Below are 22,294 nucleotides of genomic sequence, written 5' to 3' on the forward strand. Positions count from 1 at the left end.
CTAAAGAGTAGCAGAGCAAATAGACTATGAAGTAATAGACATCAGGTGTTGGTCTGACACAGTCGAAATATATAAAAAAAATGTCCAGTAGCACCTTAGAGACCAACTAAGTTTGTTCTTGGTATAAGCTTTCATGTGTATCTAAAGAAGTGTACATGCACATGAAAGCTTATACCAAGAACAAACTTAGTTGGTATCTAAGGTGCTACTGGACAATTTTTTAATTTTTTTTATATATTAAGAAAACTGACAGTCATTTAAAAAAACTATGATGTAGAGGGACATCACTTACAAAAAGCCAAGCAGTGGACTAAGGACAGAATATGCATATAGGAAGCTGAATAGTCTGTTTTCATACATTTAAATCAGATCATTGGTCCAGCTAGCTCAGTGCTGTTTACATTTTTTGCCTTGCGAGCCAGGTCTTTATCTGGCAGGGCCACCCAGCTGTCAGAGCTCACCCACAGAGGTGTGGGGAGCTACTGGGCAGGACTGAACTCTCTGCTCACCAGCTGATGATCAGAGACTTCAATCCTGCTCTCTGCAGGAGTCTTCTTCACCAGTGTGTTCCCTGAGACCTTCTGCATTCAATGCATGCCCACATTCTCTGCACCTATTTGTCAGTAAAATGTGTCAGCATCCTCCATTTCTCTGCTGAGCATGAGAAATGATCTTATCTTGGGCCTTCTCTTTCAAACAGACATGGGCTCAAGCTGCGGTTTTTTCCATCTCCAGAAAGCCATGTACAATAGTCTATTATTGGGAGGGCAGACAACGGATGCTCACACAGGACCTGAGCTTATGACATTTGACTATTCTTTGGAGTAGGCTGAGTGGTGTCACATCTGGTAGGAATTGGCCCAGCAAAGCCAGGAGCTTTTAACAATAATTAATCCTAGCACAATCAGCCAGCCCAGCAGCTGGTATAATGACCGTACACAGCTCAGGCAGAAGAAACCCCCTAAGATTGCAATCTCCCAGAGCAACAGACAAATAAAGGACTTGATTCTTTGGGGAGGGTAGAGAGCAGTATCTTTGCCAGGTAATGCACAGAAGCATTCAAAATATGGCCTTCAAAGTCATTCGCAATGGCATGGCCAGCAAGGAATTAACACAATGGTTCCCACACATATTTTGAAAGAAGTCAAGGGAACAAACTTTCAAAAACCAACTTTCAGAGGGGTCAATTTGCCTTGAAATATGGGACTCAATACAATGGCATGATTGCAAGCCCCAAACCATATAAAAGCCAGTCATCTGCCTCTAAGATTCAGTTCACACAACAATCCTATATGAAGTTCACCCAGCGAGCTTCATAACTGGACAGGGATTTGAACCCAGGGTTTTCCCAGTATTACTCCAGCACTCTTTATTACTGACACCACCCTGTATCATCACACGCAAAGAATTACATGCTGCTTCTGAGATAGATGTGACTTTCAGGTAGAAAATGCATCTTACGTGAAGCAGACTTTGGAATCCTTGTAAAATATTCCTTTACTCTGAGCAATCTTTATAAGTTTCACGCCACAGGGTAGTGGTTTCCAGCATGTATTTACTAAACTACTTAAGCTGTTTTTATTCCTGGCAGACCTCTTTTTAACCAGCTGAAGAGAAATTTGCATTAATTATATCAAAACTTTCCCTTCCTGTACTTGAATTTATGTAAATATTCATGAACTTAACATGAAACCGATTATTTTCTAAAAGATCAGGCTCGTCATTTTATATATCTTCCCAAGTGTGTAGCATAAAACTGGGATTCCTCCCAAAGGGAGGAAACAGATGTTGGTACCAAGGGACAAACACACGAGAATTTAAGATGTCTTTCTCTTTCCAGGCCACAAACAATTAGGATATCAGCTCAAACATACCAGCATTTGTAATGTTTAAGCAAGTAGCAATGCAAGCCTTCAGCACAAAAAACTAAGCTAAAGATGTTCCGTAAGCACTGTCTTCACTTTAATTATTCCCCAAAACTATTTATTTAGAACTTTATTCTAACTTGTTACAGTCCAAGGGAGTTACAGGTAAAGTTACAGACTGTGTTTTAAAAATGCATGTATTTTCAAGGGCTAGTGGGGAGGGAATTACAAGGAATGAACAGGGGTGAGGCCTCCCACTTCCTAAGGATGAGTAAGGATTCCTCGACCATTCTCTTAAACAAGCCAGGATAATTTCCTTCCTTCAGTTCCCAAGTGGCACATTTGACCACCATCAAACTACTAGTTTCAGCTGAAGAAGCTTATCGTTGGTCTGGCTTTCCACAGTTACTGCTGCTCGCATTTTAATTTAAAACTTTTTTTTTTTTAAGGAGAGTAAAGTCACTTGATAGAAGTTCCACACGTTTACAATCATGTCCTAGCAAACTTTGCTGGAAGAGAAATACACCACCATGAAAAACTTGGAAAAAGAATATGACCAAAATGCAAATAACGGTAACATCTCAGTGTTCTTTATTTGTAAGGTGGTATAACAAAATTGCCATTTTGTTTTTGATCTTTTACCTGCAACATTCAAGAAAAGGAATTCCAAGCAAAATCAGAAGATTCTTAGAACGTAACAAACTAAGAAGAAGGCTATGTTCTTCTATAGCTCATAAAGTTAGTCAAACCCCTCTTATGCCACTTTTTTCATAAATGCAAATCTGAAATCAAGAACAAAATTCACTAACCATCAGCCTCAAAAGTAGCAAGATTCTCATTACAATATGATTTTTTAAAGAAGGCAATACAGTAACTTTTTTTCAATCAATTGCTAGGAGTCTGCCAGATGTAGACTCAATGTTTCAGACCTACTAAAATTAATGTGTCTAACTTAATCAAGTTCATTAATTTCAGGAGGTCTACTCTGAGTTGAATACCACTCCATGGCTTCACTATCAGTCCACTTTCCACCCACCCACCCAATGGCCCTACTTTGTTGACTAACAGAGTCCTAGAGGACTTAAAAGCTTGCACACTATTTTGTGACAACTTGGTTGGCCTAACAGAGGTGTTGCCCTACTATTGATTTTGGATTTTTTAATGGGCCAACACAGCTGCCTTTGTGTGCAACGATGAACCAGTTCACCCTTAACTAAGAAAGAATGTTTTCTCCTTCCCAAAAGAACTCTAGGCTTTTTTGGAGTTACACCACGGGTTAAATTGGCCCCTGATGCTCATGCCAACTGGCCTGTTGCACTCCTGCCAACATCCCTAATGAGGGAGGTGATCTAAAAGAGAGGCAAACCAAATGAAGCCAGCCTGCCTTTTGTCCTAAGACAAAGAAATAAAGGAATCAATATTTGCCAGTCTCCAAAAGGAGTGGGAGGAATTCTACTGAAAATTCAAAGGGTTGTAAATTTAAGTATTTACAAAGAAAAAAGGAGAGAAAGCAGTGACATGTCCTTTTAAGGCAAGATCACGCTGAACATAACTCATTATTTCTAACACTTCCACAGTGTTTATTCATGCTTTCTCTTTTGATGAATTTGGTTGATAACCAAGAACTTGAGGCTTTAGGTCCAAATCGTATCTGCAATTCATATCTGTTTCTTCTATACTCCCCCCACGCTTTGAAAAGTTAAAGCAGGACGTATTTCATAACCTTTACTAAGGTACCGATAGGGACGCGGGTGGCGCTGTGGGTAAAACCTCAACGCCTAGGACTTGCCGACCGCATGGCCGACGGTTCGAATCCCCGCGGCGGGGTGAGCTCTCGTCGTTCGGTCCCAGCTCCTGCCCACCTAGCAGTTCGAAAGCACCTGAGTGCAAGTAGATAAATAGAGACCGCTTTATAGCGGGAAGGTAAACGGCGTTTCCGTGTGCTGCTCTGGTGCCGGTTCGTCAGAGCAGCTTCGTCACGCTGGCCACATGACCCTGAAGTGTCTGTGGACAGCGCTGGCTCCCGGCCTCTAGAGTGAGATGAGCGCACAACCCTAGAGTCTGTCAAGACTGGCCTGTACGGGCAGGGGTACCTTTACCTTTACTAAGGTACCAAAAACACCCAAGTAAACAAAATCAATTAATGGAAGCATTTCAACTTGAAGGCACTGCTAATTCTGTGATCTACAACACAATCAACAATCAATCAAATTTTCTTTATTGTGATCTTTTTTCAGTTATTGAAATATTCTTGTTGCAAATTGCCAATTGGAGCTTATGGCCATCATCTTCCATAAAATGAGCAGTTTGATAAATAGTGTACATTCTGACGGGGTATCCACTCAGCCCTTTGCTAGCCTTGAATTTACCCTTTCCTGTATTCCAGAGCCGAACAGACATTATGGTTGTGGCTGTGCAAACAATGTGGAGCGGACAGAAGATTAATTAACTCACAAGGACATCAAGAGTCCAAACACAATCCAAGCTATCCAGTTGCTATCACTCCAAGGCTTGTAGCTACATGATAAAGAAGCTAGTCTGCTGAAGGAGATCTAGATTGCCCAAAATGTGTACTGATAGGCGATATTTTTGTAAATCAACATATCTTTCATGCATCACTGGGCTTTTTAAATCACACTCAGTCTCAAAACATGTTGATGGGAATGCAGAAAACAGTATCACCAAGAAGCAACACAATATTTATGCCAAATATGTAGAACCCATGCTATTTCTCTTGTACTAGTCATACAAAAGCTCAAAACAGTTATTTTATGCATCCACAAATGGTGGTAATGATTGTGTTCATGAGTTAGAATCACTGGGAGATGGCATTAGCAGTGATTAGGGCCTTTTGGAGGCTGCAAGTGGTTGCCAACAGTGCTATATCTTATTACTTGTGGAATCAAAGGACCAGTCACAATAAAGCATAACTAGTACTAATTACAGTAAACAAACAGAGGGATGAAGTTCTGGGCAAGAGAATGTCCATAGAAGAACCGCATACTGGTGAATACCAGATGGTGAGAACAAACCTGAAAGGGCTGTTGCCTTTACTAGCAACTTCTAAGCATCCTAGAAGCTAAAGGACCACTGCTTAGAACAGAATTATGGACTGGATAGAGTTTGGTCTAATCCAGCCTTCCCCCTCTAATCAGCTAGTTGTAGTCCAAAAACATCTGGAGGGCAGAAGATTGGGGCAGGCTGATTTAATCCAACAGGACTTGTCTTATACTCTTTTAATTTGGCCAAATCAGATGTACAACACTAAGCCTCCAATCAAAGAGAAATACAGTATCTGGCATTAGCAGTGCCTCTTGCTCAAAACTGTCTCCATCACTAAATTGTCAAAGGCCCATCTGCACCGACACCAATACATTCAGCACTTTTAACAACCCAGAACGCAGCCCAGAGAGAAGGCATCCAAGTACCGTATTTTTCGCACCATAGGACACAGTTTTTCCGTCTTAAAAACTAAGGGGAAAAGTCTGTGCGTCCCCAAAACCAAGACACAGCAATTATCTTGCTAATACAAACTCCAGCCAAGAGCAAAATCCACCCCAGTTATCCCAAAGAAGATTGATATGATAAAATGCCACGACCTCCTCTTTCTACTTGTGCCATTCCTGGGATTCTTCACAAGCAGTCCAACTATTATGCAGGGTAGAAATGCTAGCAAATTTTACCTGGCCAACTAGGCCAGAACTAAGGTATCAGAACAGAATCCAGAAGGTATTATTCAGAGATCTACATTTAACTATGCCTTTGCTCCAGAACTGCTTCAGAGACTGTTCCACTGTTTTATGTCTCTGACTCTTAGAAACATTTGCAGCCCCATTGAAAGCAATTTGCTCTGGGTACTTTTATCACATCCTTTTCACAGCTCCAAGGTGTGCTGAAGGAAGAATGTTCACCAAGTGACTCATTTTTGTTGAAATAATTAGCCCAACTCCCCCAATCTAGCCTATTCATCTCTGCAACTCAAATGTATAAAATACTATGCATTCCACAGCAAGAATACTTTGTCTACAACCAGCTTTTGCCCATGGACACTGAATCTTATATCATAAACATCTCAGCTTATGAAAATAGAAGACCTGGACTTTTTAGTGAAACTTGTGCTGTGTTGTATGAAGTTGTGGCAGTGCTGCTTACAACTTCAAACCTGCCCAGGAAATAGGACTTTGTTATACAAACTTGATAAAGAAGACATCTGGTCAGAATGGAGTCTTACTGATATTCCTTAGTACTGTAATTGGCATGGTTATTCATGGTCTGTATGGGGCATTGCAACTGAGAATTTAAAATACATTTTTATGAAGTTCTTTGACTAGCTGTTGCTTTTCTTATTGTGGTGGGAACCCTCATTGTGTATGATTTTGTAACGAAATACTGCTACAAACAGACAAATATGCATGCTTATCTGTTTTGTTTTTGCCTTCTTATCAAATTCTCCCCACCCTATTCAAAAGGGAGAAGAGGGAGAGAAATGTTCCCAGCAGTATTTAGCTGCAAGAAAGACTAGTGGCCAAAAACAAGGATGTACCATCCCATTCCCAATGAATTTTGCAGGAATGCACAAAGTATTTATGTTCCTGAAATATACTAGGAGTCAAGAGTGGATTTCATGCTCTTTATTCAGCTCATAGTGGTGAGGAGGAATGGAAGTTCCCCCAAAATATCTGCTTTATATACATTGTTTACACAATGGGCCGCACGTGATTGGCTAATTCCGGGATTCTCCTGTAGGCCAATCAGGTTGTGGATTCACTTCCACCTGGAGCTGGATTGGGTGGCTCCTGCGGACAAATCATACTGCTGCATTGTTCTAGGACCAATTAGACTGCTGCATTACAGATCCTATTCAACTCAGTACATAACAGTTCCGTTAAAGCAGGCTTCCTCAATCTCGGCCCTCCAGATGTTTTTGGCCTACAACTCCCATGATCCCTAGCTAGCAGGACCAGTGGTCAGGGATGATGGGAATTGTAGTCTCAAAACATCTGGAGGGCCAAGGTTGAGGAAGCCCGCGTTAAAGCTACCAAAATTCCACAAAAGAATTCTTCCCATCATGAGATCACCCTTCCCTACTTCAATAATGTATTCTTCTGCAATACACCCCAACAGCCGATGCAAATCCAGCAGTGTCTTTATAACCCAAACCGCAGACCTCAGGCTCTTACCACAGGTCAGGCTCTTACCACAGGTCAGGCAGGGATATGACAAAATATGCCAAGAAACACCTTCTTGTGGTTGGCTGATGAACGGACTCCCTTAAATCTAGCATGCCTTTGACGTAAGACAAGCAACGGGACAGCCAGGAAGGAGGAGTGCAGGAACACCAAGAGCCTGTTCAAAGCAGGATGCTTTCCAAAAGCACAGCAAGTACCACCAACTCCCCACACCACTTTCCCCCCTCCCCAGAGCAAGATACAGCATAATTTGCTCATTATTGCCATTGCAAATATACCACATTCTTTTTGAAATTGGGAGGTATTTAGACCATTACGCCTACAAGGCCTAATTTGTTTTATAAGCCGATTATTTGCAGAAGTAACAGCCTGAACAAAAATAAACATTTCATGTTTTTTAAAGCAGTTAAAATTTAGGGTGAAAATGCTCACTTACGGCTTGCCCCTAAACAGTATACGTTTTGAAGCCGCTTGGGGGTGAGAATTACCTTCTCCTTAGCAATTTACAGTTTATTACGGAGATGCCAATTAACTTTTACCTGCTTGCTGAACTTAATAATAAAAAAGAGGAGGAAGCAAAAAATAGAAAGTGTCTGTGTAGATCTGGAAGCTTTGTTCCAGTTCTGATCCTCCTAGACCAGGGTTTCCCAAACTTGGGTCTCCAGCTATTTGTTGGACTACAACTCCCATCATCCCTGGCTAGTAGGATCAATGATCAGGGATGATGGAAGTTGCAGTCCAAGAAACAGCTGAAGACCCGAGTCTGGGAAATGCTGTCCTAGACCCAGAAAGCAATCTGGTCACCACTCATGTTATATTCTTCCTGACAACAGGCTTCCAAACAATACAGCCACAAAACAACAAGTTACATTAATCAGATGTTGCAACCACATATTGAGAAGATGCATTTAAAAAGAGCAGAGGAGGTGAAGAAGAAAAAAGAGAACTTTTAATAGGGGAAAGGAAGCAAGAGTGAATACAGTCGTACCTTGGTTGTCAAACGCCTTGCGATCAAACGTTTTAGCTCCCGAACGCCGCAAACCCGGAAGTGAATGTTCTGGTTTGCAAATGTTCTTTAGAACCTGAACATCCAATGGGGCTTCCAATTGGCTGCAGGAGCTTCCTGCAGCCAATCAGAAGCCACACTTTGGTTTCCAAACGTTTTGGGAGTCAAACGGACTTCCAGAACGGATTCTGGTTGACTTCCAAGGTACGACTGTACATCTAACTGCAAATCATCAAAGCTTAAACTACAAAAGATCGAAGGCAAGAGTCCCCCAACCAGCCCCCTCAACAGAAACCCTGCACAAGGACTTCCACTTGCACAATGGGGCTTTGCCCCTCTTCTCCCTGCTGGGGTCCCTCCCTCCAAGAACTTCCAAAGCAACCTGCAAAAAACAGCTGGAAGAGGAGAGGACAGACAGCAAAGAAAGAGCTATGAGCAGAGGGCGGTCATTTCCCCATCCTTTGAACCCCTGGAACTGGGTGTGGAGAGTGCAGCTGAATGGGACATAGCTGTGGGCAGACTGAGGAAGTACCAGTCACAGTGAGAGACTAGGGTGATGGTAACTTTTACAGTAACTCTTCCCGTGAGATTTTTGTGGGTAAGGTGAGAGTTTGTTTCGACCCTGGGTGAGGAGCCAGGGCTGAGAAGCAGTGTCAGAAGGAAAATGAACCAATATTGATTTCTATATACAAGTAAGTTTGTATTAATGTAACATTTTTATATATAACAATGTATTTTTGTAACATTTTGTTTAAGTTGTCTGTTGTTGCTCCAGCTTTTTGTACACCATTCAGAGGTATAAATATATTAAGTGGTATAGAAATTAAATAAACATCTTGACACAGGCGTACCACCTCATCTTCTCTTTGCAAAAACTAAGCCTTGAACATTAGCCAGGGATAAAGATTGTGAAATTATTCAGCAATAAGAGATAACCAAAGCAAAAGCATGGCATAAGTAGCACAAGTAACCATTTCCCCAGTGCCTGCTATCAACTTATTCCACAGAATAAGCAATTACGATTCATGGAAACAGCACTGAGGACTTCATAAATTACAAATGCAGCATTCATTCATTCAATAGCAATTTCCCTAAACAACTAGAACATGAGTCTTCGGGCACACACATTTAGTATTTTAGCTCCACCATCAAATAGGAAACTTTACCACTGCTCAGAAGATTAAGCAGGACTTCAACACAAAAGGCATAATGTTCTCCTTCATCTGTCATTAATCTCATGCTCCTTTGCCATTCATAATAGTCAGCATGAATCAATAGCTCATCAAGCTTACATAGCATATTTACTCAGTAAAGCACTCTGACACATGTACATGCTGACAATGCAGTGCAGTATAAGCTAAAAGCGCCTGACTAGGTCTGGGGAGAGCAGAGTTCAAAACCCCAACTAAGCCATGATGTTCACTGGGCGACCATGAGCCAATCACTAACTTTCAGCCTAACTTACCAAACAAACCACTGGATTTTTACAAAGATGGAGAGAAGGGAGCACTTTTGGACTACTCTGAGGTCACACCATCCATTTAAAGCATGTGGCTTGCCTCAAATAATCCTGGGAACTGTCGTTTGTTAAGGGTGCTGGGAATTGTAGCTCTGTGGGGAGCAAACTACAATTCCCAGGATTTTCTGGGTAAAGACATCTGCTTTAAATAGGATGGTGTGGAGGTGCCTCAAATTTCTGGTTTGCTGCTGCTTCACCAGATGTGTATAAAAGGAAGAAGGCAACATTCTTTCTTTTTGAAGCCCCAGATGCACAATAAATTTCTAAAATTTTATTAAAGAACTTATAGCATTACCTGCCCAGAGTCTGATCATGTTTTACCTGGACAGCTAGTCATGCAATTTAACTATCCATTTTTCTGCACACAATAAACATACTGCTGTTTTTAAAAACCCAACCTGAGAAAAGGTTTACTTAGGATGATGAACACATAAAATGCCAGAAATGCAGTTCACAGACAATAATGTTCACTCCAGATCACAATAATATATAACTGCTTGCATAAAACAACTTTAAAATTTTGTTTCCTGGAACGCAAGATAAGCCTGAAGGTAGGTTGAGCAATTGGGGAAGTAACTGATATATTAAAAAAATAGTAATACCAAAAACAAATAAAACAATTAAAGCCATTTCCCCAGCAGAGTTCAGAAAGTTGTCGCACACTAAGAGAAAGCTCTGTATTTCTGAAACTACTAGAATGAATCATCACCTGCATTGGCACTTGCTGTTAAAGAGCTTAATCATCCCTTGCCCTAAAGGATTCATCATGACCATGCAATACTAAACGGCTTTGGGTGCATAAATTTAGATTGTCAGGCTGCCTCCACACACCACCATGTCCTCTCAGCCTAAACCAATGACAGGGAGGTGTGGCCTTCCAGGGGCAGAGCGAAGGTGAGGCTGGTTCAATGTGTGTCCAGAACTCTTCCACACACACACACACACACACACACACAGCGCCACTCCTAGAAGGGATCCGGTACCATGTGACCTATCTGGCGTTTACCCGGCAGCCAATCAAAAAGTCGCCGGCACAAGAGGCAATTTCATTCATAAACTGAAAGAGGGTGTAATCTTACACAGTGCCACGAAACTTTGAAACGGGATTTCTCCCGCACGGGACCATTTTTGCCAAAGCGAAGCGAGCCAACTGATATTCTGAGCTTCTTAAGACGGAACCATGAAGCCCTGCGCGGCTTCGCTCCAGGCTGGGAGCCACAGAACTGCATGTAATCCTTTCGAACACAAACGCCCACGTCTCACCTAGGATATAAACTGAAATCCACTCCCTTCCTGCAACCGGGGTCAATCCGCTGATGACACACGTCTCTCGGGAGATGCACGCAGAGCAATGCCCTCGCCATTCTGCCCATCGGGGGAGACCAGGGCAGGCGAAACCGAGCGGGGTCGCGCCTTCATCTCCCACCTCCCACCCTGCAGACATCCCGGCAGAACAGGAGCAGATTGCCCCCCCCACACCTCCCCCCCCCCAGCCAGCTGTCTTCCCGCTCGCAAGAGAGGATTTGAAAGAGGGCTGATCGCCTCCCCACGCCTGATACTCACGGCAATCTGCCTCGTCACTATTATCTGAGCAATCGTCATCCTCGTCGCATTTCCAAATGGATGGGATGCACCGCTCATTCCGGCACTGGAACTGGTCCTCTTCGCACTCCTTGGCGGAGCCTGCAAGCGGCAAAGGGACACCCGGAATTTAGAGGGGTGGTGGGTGGAGGGGGGTCACCCCCTCCCTCCCTCCATCCTGCCTTCCGGTCCCCCAGCCATCCCTTCCACAGCCCGCTTGCAAAACGGCAAGCAAGCCCGGAGCGTTCTAGGCCACGTTCTCCGCGAGAAGGCGCAGAAAAGCGCACAAAGCCCCATCTGCATACAAGGAAGCATCTCCGCCGGGAAACAATGCTCCTCCGCCCCCCCCACCCGGCGCGTGCCCATTTTGGGGAGGCGGCACGGATCGCGCTCGGGGACAGAAGGCAGGCATGGCTCAGGCGGGATGACAACAGCAGCAGCAGCAACAACAACAACAAAGGGTCATTCCAAGCCAAGTGGGAGAAGGTGCGGGAGCCGCCGCTGTTTCTTCCTAAAACATAAGCCTCAACCCCCCCCCCGGCAATGTTTCAAAAAGAGATTTGGGGGGGGGGGCGATGAGAGCCAAAGGTGCAGATATGGCACCTTTCCTCAGCCCAATTCCTGAAGGCACATTGTATTAGCCCAGTTGTGGGGGGGGGGGGGAGGCGGTAACGACCGATGGCAAATTGCAACGAGGCTGATCGGACCACAGCTAAATAGGAAGGATGTCCTCTGGAAAAGGTGTCCCCAGGTGAGAGGTGTCGTCCTCCCCCCCCCCCGGCTTTGGCTTAAAGCGATTATCCCCTTGGAGCAGTTTGCACCGGGATATCCGTGGCTCCGTGCGCCTTGCCCCTTTGAGCGCACATGCACCTCCCGGGTGGCCTCGGGGTCTCCCCCGCCACGCCGAGGGTCGGCCAGGAGTTTGGGGGCAGTCAGCGCGCGCCTGGCGCTCGCCCGCTCTCTCGGCTACGCCGCCCGCGCCGCCCACCCACCTTTGGCGATGTGCATCTTGACGAGCAGCAGGTGGAAGAGCAGCAGCCTGGTGAGAGCTGGCCGGCACATGGCGTCCCCTCCTCGGCGGCTATGGGCCCCTGCGCGGCTGCCTCTCGCATGCAGCCTTCGCCAGCCGAGCGCGAACTGCGGGCGGCTGCTTCCTCCTCCCGCGTGTGTGCATTTCAGCCCGAGCCAGTGACGCTCCCGACTGGGCGGGATTTCAGCGAGCGAGCCAGCCAGACCTGGGCAGGCCCGCCCGCCCGGCAGGCGGCACCACGTGGGCGGCCGGCAGGCAGGCAGGCAAGCAAGCGGGGCAGCCCTACAGCCAGTCCGCCTCCAAGGCACCCTCTCGCCCCTCTAGGGCTGGGAAGCCTTCGGAGCCAGCAGTGGGGTGCGCGAGGCGGCAGCTGCTGGCGGTTTCCACCAATCACTCTTTCATCTTGCTCGCTTCCGGCAGCATTCCTGGAGGCAACCCATCGTGTTTCTTCACTAAAAGTGGGAGGGGGAGAGAACCAGCAGGATTTCGCCCACCGGGTGATCGGAGAAGCCACCAGCACGGAAGCTAAGCCAGCTTGGGTCTGCTCGGAGCCTGGATGGGTGACGACCTGAGAACCACGTGCACGCAGCTTGGGTTCTGCAACTGGGTGTTGCAGCTGCTCTAGAGTGAAAGTGTCAGGGGTGCTTATCTGCGGAAGGAATGCACTGTCCTGGGCCACGCCCCCCCCGGGCTCCCTCTGCTGATCTTAACACCCTGGAAGGTGAATTGGGAATGAAATGGCAACCAATGCAATGGTTTTAACAATAAAACATTATGCAAACTTATGCAAATATGTTCTAAAGGAAACCCCAGCCAGTAATTTGGCTGCTGTATTTTGGACCAGTTGAAGTTTCCAAGTTATCTTCATGAGTAGTGCCCCCCCCCCCAGCACATTGCAATATTCCAGTGTGGAAGTTGCCAGTGTCTGGAGTATCATCTCTATCCCAAAGGGTCCAGTGAACCAGCTGGGGCGGGAAATTGGCACTCATAGGCACCAAGGCCACCTGAGCCTCAAGTAATAATGTTGGATTCAGGAGAAACTCCAGCCTATGAACCTGCTCCTTCCGAGTCGTTTTACTACCTCCTGGACTTGAAAACTTGGAGCACATCATACTTCCGGCATTTCAGAATTCAGTTTCAATTTGTTGGCCCACATCCAGCCTATCATTGCCTCCAAACACCTGTTTAGCACCTCAGCCCCCTCTCCTGATTGAGAGGGTATAAGCTTGGGTGCCACCTGGATATTGGTGACACCTCATTCCAAAACTCCTGAGGTCGCCTTCTAGAAGCTTCAGATAGAGGCTAAATAGAACGTAGAACAAGATGGAACCCTGTGGAACACCACAGGAAAATCCCCATGGCGTTGAACAGTGCCCCTCCATAAATTTCTGGAAACAGTCCTGAATTTAGGAGCAGAGCAGCAGCAGGTGCCCCCAACCTGCACCTCCTTGAGCCACTCTGAAGGATACTGTGGTCAGTGGTATTGAAAGCTGCTGAGAGGTCTAGAACCAGCACGGTCATGCTCCCCACATCTCACTCCTGAAAAATGTTATCATTACCCAGGATGACCATTGTAATTTGGGTGCCATGACCAGGCATGAAGCCAGACTGAAATGAATCCAGATATTCAAGCATTCCTGAAAAACCTTGTTCTAAAAAGGGACAACACTGTGAAAAGCACAAATAAATACACCATAAAACAGGACACAAAAATGACATAACCTTGCTTACAGTTATTCTTTCTGTATTTCATTTCATGCCCAAATCTCCAACAACTAATGCTCAGAGATCCTGGGTTAGAAAACACAGACTCCAAATCTCGATTTGATTATACAGTGGTACCTCGGGTTACATACGCTTCAGGTTACAGACTCTGCTAACCCAGAAATAGTACCTCGGGTTAAGAACTTTGCTTCAAGATGAGAACAGAAATTGTGCTCCGGCGGCCTGGCAGCAGCGGGAGGCCCCATTAGCTAAGGTGGTGCTTCAGGTCAAGAACAGTTTCAGGTTAAGAACAGACCTCTGAAACGAATTAAGTACTTAACCCGAGGTACCACTGTAGCTACCTCCCAACCAGTGGTGTCAGTCTGGCCCTAATAGGTGTGCTGCAGCTAGAAGGAAGGATGAACTGTGAACCAGGTTTTAGGAGGCAGAACTATGTGGGTGCATGACAAGGAAGCAACGCAGGAGGTATAGAGGCAGAACAGGTATATCTAATGAAGTTTATGAGAGCTGAGGGGGTGGAAGATCTGGCAAGCTTAGAAAGCAGCAGTGTTTCCTCAGTTTCATAACTGAAACCATGACATCAAACACCAAAAGATGTAATCCCGTAAAAATACAGATTAGCACATAATAGATTATTTATTTAGAGCATTTGTACCCCGCTCTTCAGCCAAAAAAAGCTCCCAGAGCAGCTTACATACAATCAAAACAAGACAGTCCCTGCCCACAGGCTTTAGATCTAAAAGAAAAATCCCATGACAAGGGACAGCGAGTATATGTAATATTATATGTAATTATGATTTGCACTATTTGTTCATTGCACAATATTAGGATTTTTCTTTTCCCTCCCAGGCAGATACATCCCTGGGTGTAAGTTGGCTCTTGTACTAGTGCTACTGGAGAATATCAAGCAATTACCCCCCCCCCAAGTGATTTTATTCAAAGGCATGTTGGTACATGTATTTCATTTTGGCTGGGAATGGATGTTCTGAACCTGGAAACTTGTTGATAGAGATGTTTGATGGGAATGGTTAAAGCTTTGGAACAGGAGTATCATATAAAGAAAGGTGTTTGTGTGTTTGTGTTTACAACTTGATTTGACCTGGGATGTATTTATTGTGCAAGTGTACTGAGTGCTGTTGTCAATTTTGATGTGGGGAGACTGAGTGAAGAACTGCATGGTGATTGCCAAATGTGCTCTTTACCCAAAGGACACTCATTTTATTTAGAAGTAACTGTTGTGGAATCATCACACATGCACATATTTGTAACTGAGGAGAGGTGCACTCTGTGCATGCTCATGTCATTTATTTCTGAGGCTCAGAATTCTTAATCATGTCTTCCAATTTCTCAAATTAAACCCTTGGGGATGTGTCATGCTTTGATTGGGTAGAATACTGTCTGCCCATTTTTATTCTCAGTAAGCCAGCTGCCAAAGGTCTTCCCTTTAAACTTCAAAAAATGCAGGATCTGGAGGCCTAATTTTAAATTCCTCCTCTGTACCTCAGGTTCATTGTATGACATTGGCTATGTTATTCTGGTACATTTTCAATCAAAGAGATAGCCACGGCTTACAACAGAAACTGAATCCCCAAAATCCTAAAAAATTAGTATGATTTACTTTGCAGGGTTGTTGTGAGGATAAAAAGACTATGGCAAACTTAAAATGCTATTACAGAAAGTAGGCTGGTGCATGGGATGGTTCAGATGATAACACCCTGTGCAGAGCCTATATGTAGTATGGGAGCATGGATTGCACTCTGCCTGCACACCTCACCCAGACTTGCCTGTCCCAGGTGACAGCCACACACTGGATTTGCCAAGGACCTACATGTGAACTCCAGTGTTTGTAGACCTGAATATCCTGCTTGTGTCCCAGACACATTTTTCTTTGATTTTTAGATTGGGATTTTTTCCTCCCCTTTCCCAGTTCAAAACTGGCACTAGGCAGGCTGGAGATAGACTTTTTATTTTGATTATTCCATATTTATCAGTATTACTTTTATATCCATTCCCTCATGGCTATCCAAACACAGGCATCCCAAACTCTTCCCTGTATCCTCCTCTGCCCAAGCACATGACTCATGAAAACAAGCAACTTAAAAGAGGACAGACAAAAAGACAACTCCTGTAATTCATACTGAAATATCGAAACTAGAGTACTGTGCAAACTGTAACTGTGCACCATAAGTGCAAATAGTGCAGTGAGTGACTAGCCAAAATCACAAAACTGCTCCATATTAAATGCCCCTGTAATAATTAAAGCAGACTCACCATACTCTTAAAAAAATGCTCATATACTATCATGAAGTATGGAACAATCAAATATGCAAAAAGTTTTAAAATAGCAATGCAGATTCATGAAATCACAGTGTTGGGAAGATTAAGAAATAGGGGCACACTGGTAAATACTTGGTTGGGGAAAAACTTATGTTTTCCCTTTAAGGAATAAGCTTGACACAATGTAAGCCACTAATCAATTATTGCCTTTGATTGTAACTAGTCCATTGACAGCTTATTATGTATCAACACCAATTTATTCAAACATGTTATCTTAGTTTTCAGCATGCTGATTTAGAGCACACTTGTGGTAAATGAGCATGTGATAAATGAGCCAAAATACCTAATTTGTTGTAAGCCATTACAATCCACCAGGAGTCTGAAAAAGAGTGTCCAAAAATTACAATTTGGCTCCACACATTTCAAATTCACTTGTTTGGGAGCAAATACCAATGTAGGCAAAGGAATTATGCTGGTATAATATCATTGTAAATGTGCAAAGCATACAGCCTAGAGATTACTCTTGATGGAGGTAAAGCAGCTTTAGCTGTAAGTTACTGGCATTGTATTTATAAACCCAATTTAGCTACAATGCTTCCTTTGCCGAAAATGTCGACAAAAATGAAGAAGGAAAAAATAAATACAGACTTTCCACAGAAACCTGGATTTAGCACCAGCCGGCTTAAAATCGATGATGATTTTACTCAGCACTTGGAAGTATATCTTTGTATAAGGCAAACCAATGAACAACAATTACAGAAAAGAGCAATACAGACTAATAAATTACAAGTCAGACACTTACAATTGATCGCGCCATTCTTCATAACACAGGCAAAGCCATTTGTTTGATTACTAAATGATTTGTAACTTCTTGGAGTCTCTGGAGAGGCACTTGCTGAATTCCCTGGTGACCATGTGCTAAAAATGCTCAGGCCCAGAAGGCACCGTTATGTTAGATTCTTCATTATGCCAATGTTCCTGAAGGGATACAGCACAAAAAACAGAGATGGGATTGCTGTGTTAATTACCATGTTAATTGAACATTTCCTTGATCTCAGAATTTAATTAGACCTGTAGCACCTCTCATTTTGTTCTTATGACATGGTGTACAAAATTTCATGTGGAATCAGACGGAGGGATGCAAAGGACCACACAGAACCTCCACAGGTGTATCAGAGCTTCCGCGAGCCTCCCTTCCTAACTGTGCAGCTTGGGGGAAAAGCACTCTAAAAGTCCAGGTGTCCTCTAAGACAGCATTTAATGCAGCACAAGGATCTGCAGTCGAAAGAGGAAACTGCATAAATTCAAGTGTGTACATGGAAGTATTTTGGCACAGGACTATCTGGATCACACCCATACAGATGAAAAAGGATCGCAGAATATCATTTGGGTAACAGCTCTCGACCATCTTAATAGCTCTCCACAGATCAATTCATACAGCAGGTTTCACCACCCGCCTCTCCAGCAAAGATGTTCATGCCTCACATTTTTCTCTGAATTTCCATTATTTTATGTTGATGCATACTCTGAGTAACTGACATGCTGGCAGACATTGCGTGAATACCGAAGGTTAAATTTCCAAGAGGTAGCTGTGGGGAGATTTTGCTCCTCGATATAGTCTCCCACTTTTACCCCACATGCATGATGAGCAACAGCAAAAATCACACCATATTTCTTAATGCAGAAGGCAATGCAAATCTTAAGGTAGAAACCCTTACCAAATGGAGAGGTGGTTGTCTGTATTGGGCTTTTTCATGAGGTTAAATGGATAGCGAAACCACTTGTGGATAGCAGCAAAAAAGCTCTCTGCTGTTGGGATGGAAGAAGTACGGGTAGGAATCCCGTTTAATGACATTGCGTCACAGGAAAACAATGCACAGAGACCACTCCCTGATGTGGGTTGAGGCTGCTCTGTCACCTTTGGTGTGACAATGGAGATGAAGTGATGGACATGAGGCAGGAGTTGATAAAGCAGGTGAGCTCCGCACAGGTGAGCTGCATGCAAGCTGCCGGCCAGCCCTGTGGAGCCTCCTTTTATTGAGACAAATATGCAAACCAGGCAGATACCGGTACATTTTGGGCTGTGACCTTTACACCTCTTCCGGTCCCGAGATCGTGGGGTGGTACAAAGTTATTTTGACACCTATTTCCACCGCGTCATTTTCCCCTTGTATGACGAAGGAGACAAAAGGTCTCAGAGACAAAGGTTACAGACAGGACACCGCAGACTACTGAGACCGCAAAAGGTTAGACAGAGGCAACAATGTTCAGACAGCCATGGCTTTGTCTTTGAGGGGTGTGTGTGCTCCGCACTCCAAGGTCACGTGTGCAGGCAGGCTGAGGCTGCCTGCGGGTGGGGAGTGTGCTCCCTCCGGACCCCACTCCCCACTCCGCGATCTTCCTTACATCTTGATTCAGTTGTATCTGTGTCACTGAGTCGGGTGAATGCAGCAGATTTCATTCAAAGACATTTCAAGGAGTTGTGGTGTGTGGTCTCCCCTGAAACAGACTGCTCTGCTTGCCACCTGTACGGTTGAAAGGTGTCAGACACTGGCATACCACAAATCTTCCAGCATTGCAGTGGCAGTAGTAGAAGGTGGGCTTTGGTCTGCACCACGTCTGGGGTCTTTTGGATTCTCTTGCAGGCATAAAGTACAGAAACATCAGCGAATAGAAAATCCCTAATAGTATGCTTGTTCAGTATTGATATTAACTGGTAATGTTCAAATGGGGTTTCCAGGGTAGGGTAGAGCTCTTCAAATACTGGCTTGCCTGAACGTGACACAAGGTGAAATTGCAATGCTAAACACCCTCCAAAACTGGCGGCACATAATTCTTCTCACACAGAAAAGTAAATGAACATAGAAGCGCTTGTCAGGATGGCAAATTAAACATATTTGAAGGGAGGCTTCGCTGAAAAATAAACACTCAAAAGTCCAATTTTTGAACGCAGAGAGTTTTTGCATGCTCACTTCTTGGTTTATTGGATGGATTAATAATCTTTGCATTATTAAGCCCTCGCTGACCCAAGACTACCAGTCACTGATCTGCATGAAAAATGAATATGCAGTGTGTTACATAGAAGCCCTAACAGTCACATTCCCTAGAGGAAAAATGAGGAAGAAAGAACAAAAGCCCACAAGACTCTGCTTTTCAAAAAAAACCAAAAAAAACCCAACCACCTTAAAATTCATATCCACAGGCTAACTCATAAATACAGTCTAGGCAACAAATGAAAATGCTGTGTCTAATTATTTCCCAAGCACCTATACATAGCCGTTAATCAGTAATAAGTCAAGAAATAATTGCCCTGAGCTAATGATGGGGTATAGGTGTGCTTTTTTCAACCTACTGTGTGCAATAGAGCTTCATAGATATGGTAACAGCTCCCAGAGAGGGAGCCACAAGTCTGTTGCAGCAAACATGAGAATTTCTTTTAGTACCAAAAAGACTTAACATGTTTATTGTAGCATTCTTATTAGTTATTGTCAGGGGTTCAGGAGCAGAGGCAAGGGCAAGGGAGGAAACAGAGAGCGAGGGGGAGGAGGCAGAAGAAAAGATGAGTGATGACGACGACCCGAGATCTCCGAGTCTTTCCAGTGAATCAGAAGATTCACAGAAAGGAGCACCAGTGGCCAGGGCAAGGGGTGAGCCTAGGGGGACATCCCAGGAAGAAGGGTCCAGAGGGGGCTCAGAGGGGAGCAGTTGGAAATCGGGACCAGCGTCACCAACAGAGAGCAGGGGAGAGGAAGAGCGCCAGGTATCAAGCGCTGGCAGCTCGCAACAGGAGGGAGGGCGCGAGTCAGGAGTGGCCACACCTCCATCGGGGAGCGAAGAAACGGTCAGGCGGAAAGTGGAAGGTTGGGCGCGTGCGCCAAGTTCAAATGCACAGGAAGGTGGCGCAGTAAGCAGCCCGGAAAGGGAGCCAGGTCCTAAAGCCCGGCGCAAGGAGACAGGAGGGTCCGGGGGGTCAGCGTCAGAAGAATCCCGGAAGGAAGAGACCACGGGGGGCAGAGGGACCCAGAGAAGAACGGTCAGGCGGAAAAGGTGGAGTAAGGCTAGGTTAGTAAGCTGGTGCACAGGGGGCGGAGACTCAGACGGAGCTTCGCCGGTCTAACCCTTAAGACGTAGAGCTGCGCGCAGCAGCTTGAGAATGGAAACTGTTACTCAATAAAGACTTTTACAAGTGACCGCTGGCTAGCGTGATCCTCTGTGAGCTAGGATCTGGAAGCAGCTCTGACAGTTATGCATTCTATTTTTATTACAGTGGTACCTACAGGTTACAAATGCTTCAGGTTACAGACTCCGCTAACCCAGAAATATTACCTTGGGTTAAGAACTTTGCTTCAGAATGAGAACAGAAATCGTGCTCCGGCGGCACGGCGACAGCAGGAGGCCCCATTAGCTAAAGTGGTACCTCAGGTTAAGAACAGTTTCAGGTTAAGAACAGACCTCCATAACGAATTAAGTACTTAACCCGAGGTACCACTGTATATATAGTTTGTTTTTCTATATTATATGGTTATAATTATATATAACATTATATATCCTATTGCATATATATCATATATAACAATATAATTATTTTGTTAGAATTTTGAGGTGTCACTCCGTTGTGTTTCTGAACACAGCAGTAAGTTTTATGCTGACCTGTGCTCCTGAAGTACCTTCAAGGATATATATCCACTACTCCTGCTAATTTCATAACACAGCCTATAATAGTGGCAACAGCTTTAGGAAATGCAAGGTTCTTGATCTTGAGTCCAGTGCAGTGACAAGTAACTGCCCCATCAGCGTAAGGATTTATGCTTACACAATGGGAATTTTCCCCCACTCTCCCCCATGGTCTAACTCTGTTTTAGGAGTTCCCTCAGATTGGAAGAGGAGGTTAGGAATGTCCCATTACAGAAGCATAAGCCATTGCACTGATGGGATGGTTACTTAGCACTATATTTAGTTTCCACCCCCCGTTGCGCAATGGATGGGGTTCAGTGTCAGTTTTGAATGTGAGAAACCCAGATGCAAATCCTTCCTCAGCTATAGAACTCCTAGGGTAGCTTTGAGTCTGTCACTGTCTCTCACAGTGATCTCAAAGAATAGTAAGACTGATGCGATCCTAGCTCCACTTTACCATACCTCTGAGTAGACTTGGTCAGAACTGCTCTGCAAGGCTGCAGTTTATGTAAAGTATATAAGCATAGGCTTTCACTGAGCAATGATGCTCTGAAGAAGGGCTGGATAAATGTAAATAACTCCATTCCATTCATGCTGAATCAATAGTTTATATATTTCAGTGCAATGTACAACTGTGAGGCTGCAAGCCTATGCACACTTACCTGGGAGCATTGAACATAGTGAATAAAGCCTTGTGGTGTTAAACATGTATTTTAAAGCTCCCATTGAGGATAAGAATGGTAAGTTCAAAGACGGAGCAGCTTTATTGCTATAAGCATCCATTTTTTCCCTTGAACATCTCCTCCCCCCATGCAATTCAATTTATAAACAAAGGATTATGTCCTATTTACGATTTGCTAAAAGAAAGCTTGCTGCAGCGGCTGAAGGGCTCTGAGATCAACCAAGATGATATACAAGTATGAAGGCAACACCATTTCTTAATGTGGAGAAAACATGCAGAGAGCAAATCCAGGTTGCCTTTACCAGAAGTAAGAGGTGAGGATATTTTGCATAGTGACTTGTATATCACCTTCAAACCAATTTAAGAATCAAGATGATCTAAGATGCTTTCAGTTTGCAGTCTTTCAGTCAACATACAAAGGTCGCCACCAGGCAGGCAGTATTTTGTGGAAGAGATGCTAGCACAATGTACCTACGCAAATGTAACTTTCTGTAATTAAAGCACGCCAGTGCAAAAAAAGAAGACTTTTTACAGCTGGGAAGGTGATGGGGAAATGCACTCAGGAGAAGTGGTTGAGGTGTTGGACCAATGTTTGGATATGGTGATGGGCTGGATGCAAGCTGAATCCTGAAAAGACAGAGGTGTTATATGCCCCAGGTTCTCATATCCAGAAGGTGGGTAGGTGACCTGCCCTGGATGGGGTTGCACACCCCTGGAAGGAGCAGGTTTGTAGTTTAGGAGTCTCC

The 22,294-nt window shown here is 44.4% G+C and overlaps 1 protein-coding gene across 2 annotated transcripts in view; it reads right to left on the minus strand.

Moving 5' to 3' along the window:
• Window positions 1–12,341, minus strand: part of LRP8 (LDL receptor related protein 8) — a 200,977-nt gene extending 188,636 nt beyond the window's left edge. For both annotated transcript variants that reach the window (XM_081195384.1, XM_081195382.1), the window contains exons 1-2: window positions 12,153–12,341; window positions 11,143–11,262 (exon numbers count right to left, since the gene is read on the minus strand). In XM_081195384.1, coding sequence (XP_081051510.1) covers window positions 11,143–11,262; window positions 12,153–12,222 — 190 coding nt within the window. In that variant the 5' untranslated portion in view covers window positions 12,223–12,341. The remainder of the gene's footprint in view (window positions 1–11,142; window positions 11,263–12,152) is intronic.
• Between the last annotated feature and the right edge of the window lie 9,953 nt (window positions 12,342–22,294).

The sequence above is a fragment of the Podarcis bocagei genome (genome assembly GCF_964188305.1).
Source record: "Podarcis bocagei genome assembly, chromosome: 5".
Lineage (NCBI taxonomy): Eukaryota > Metazoa > Chordata > Lepidosauria > Squamata > Lacertidae > Podarcis > Podarcis bocagei.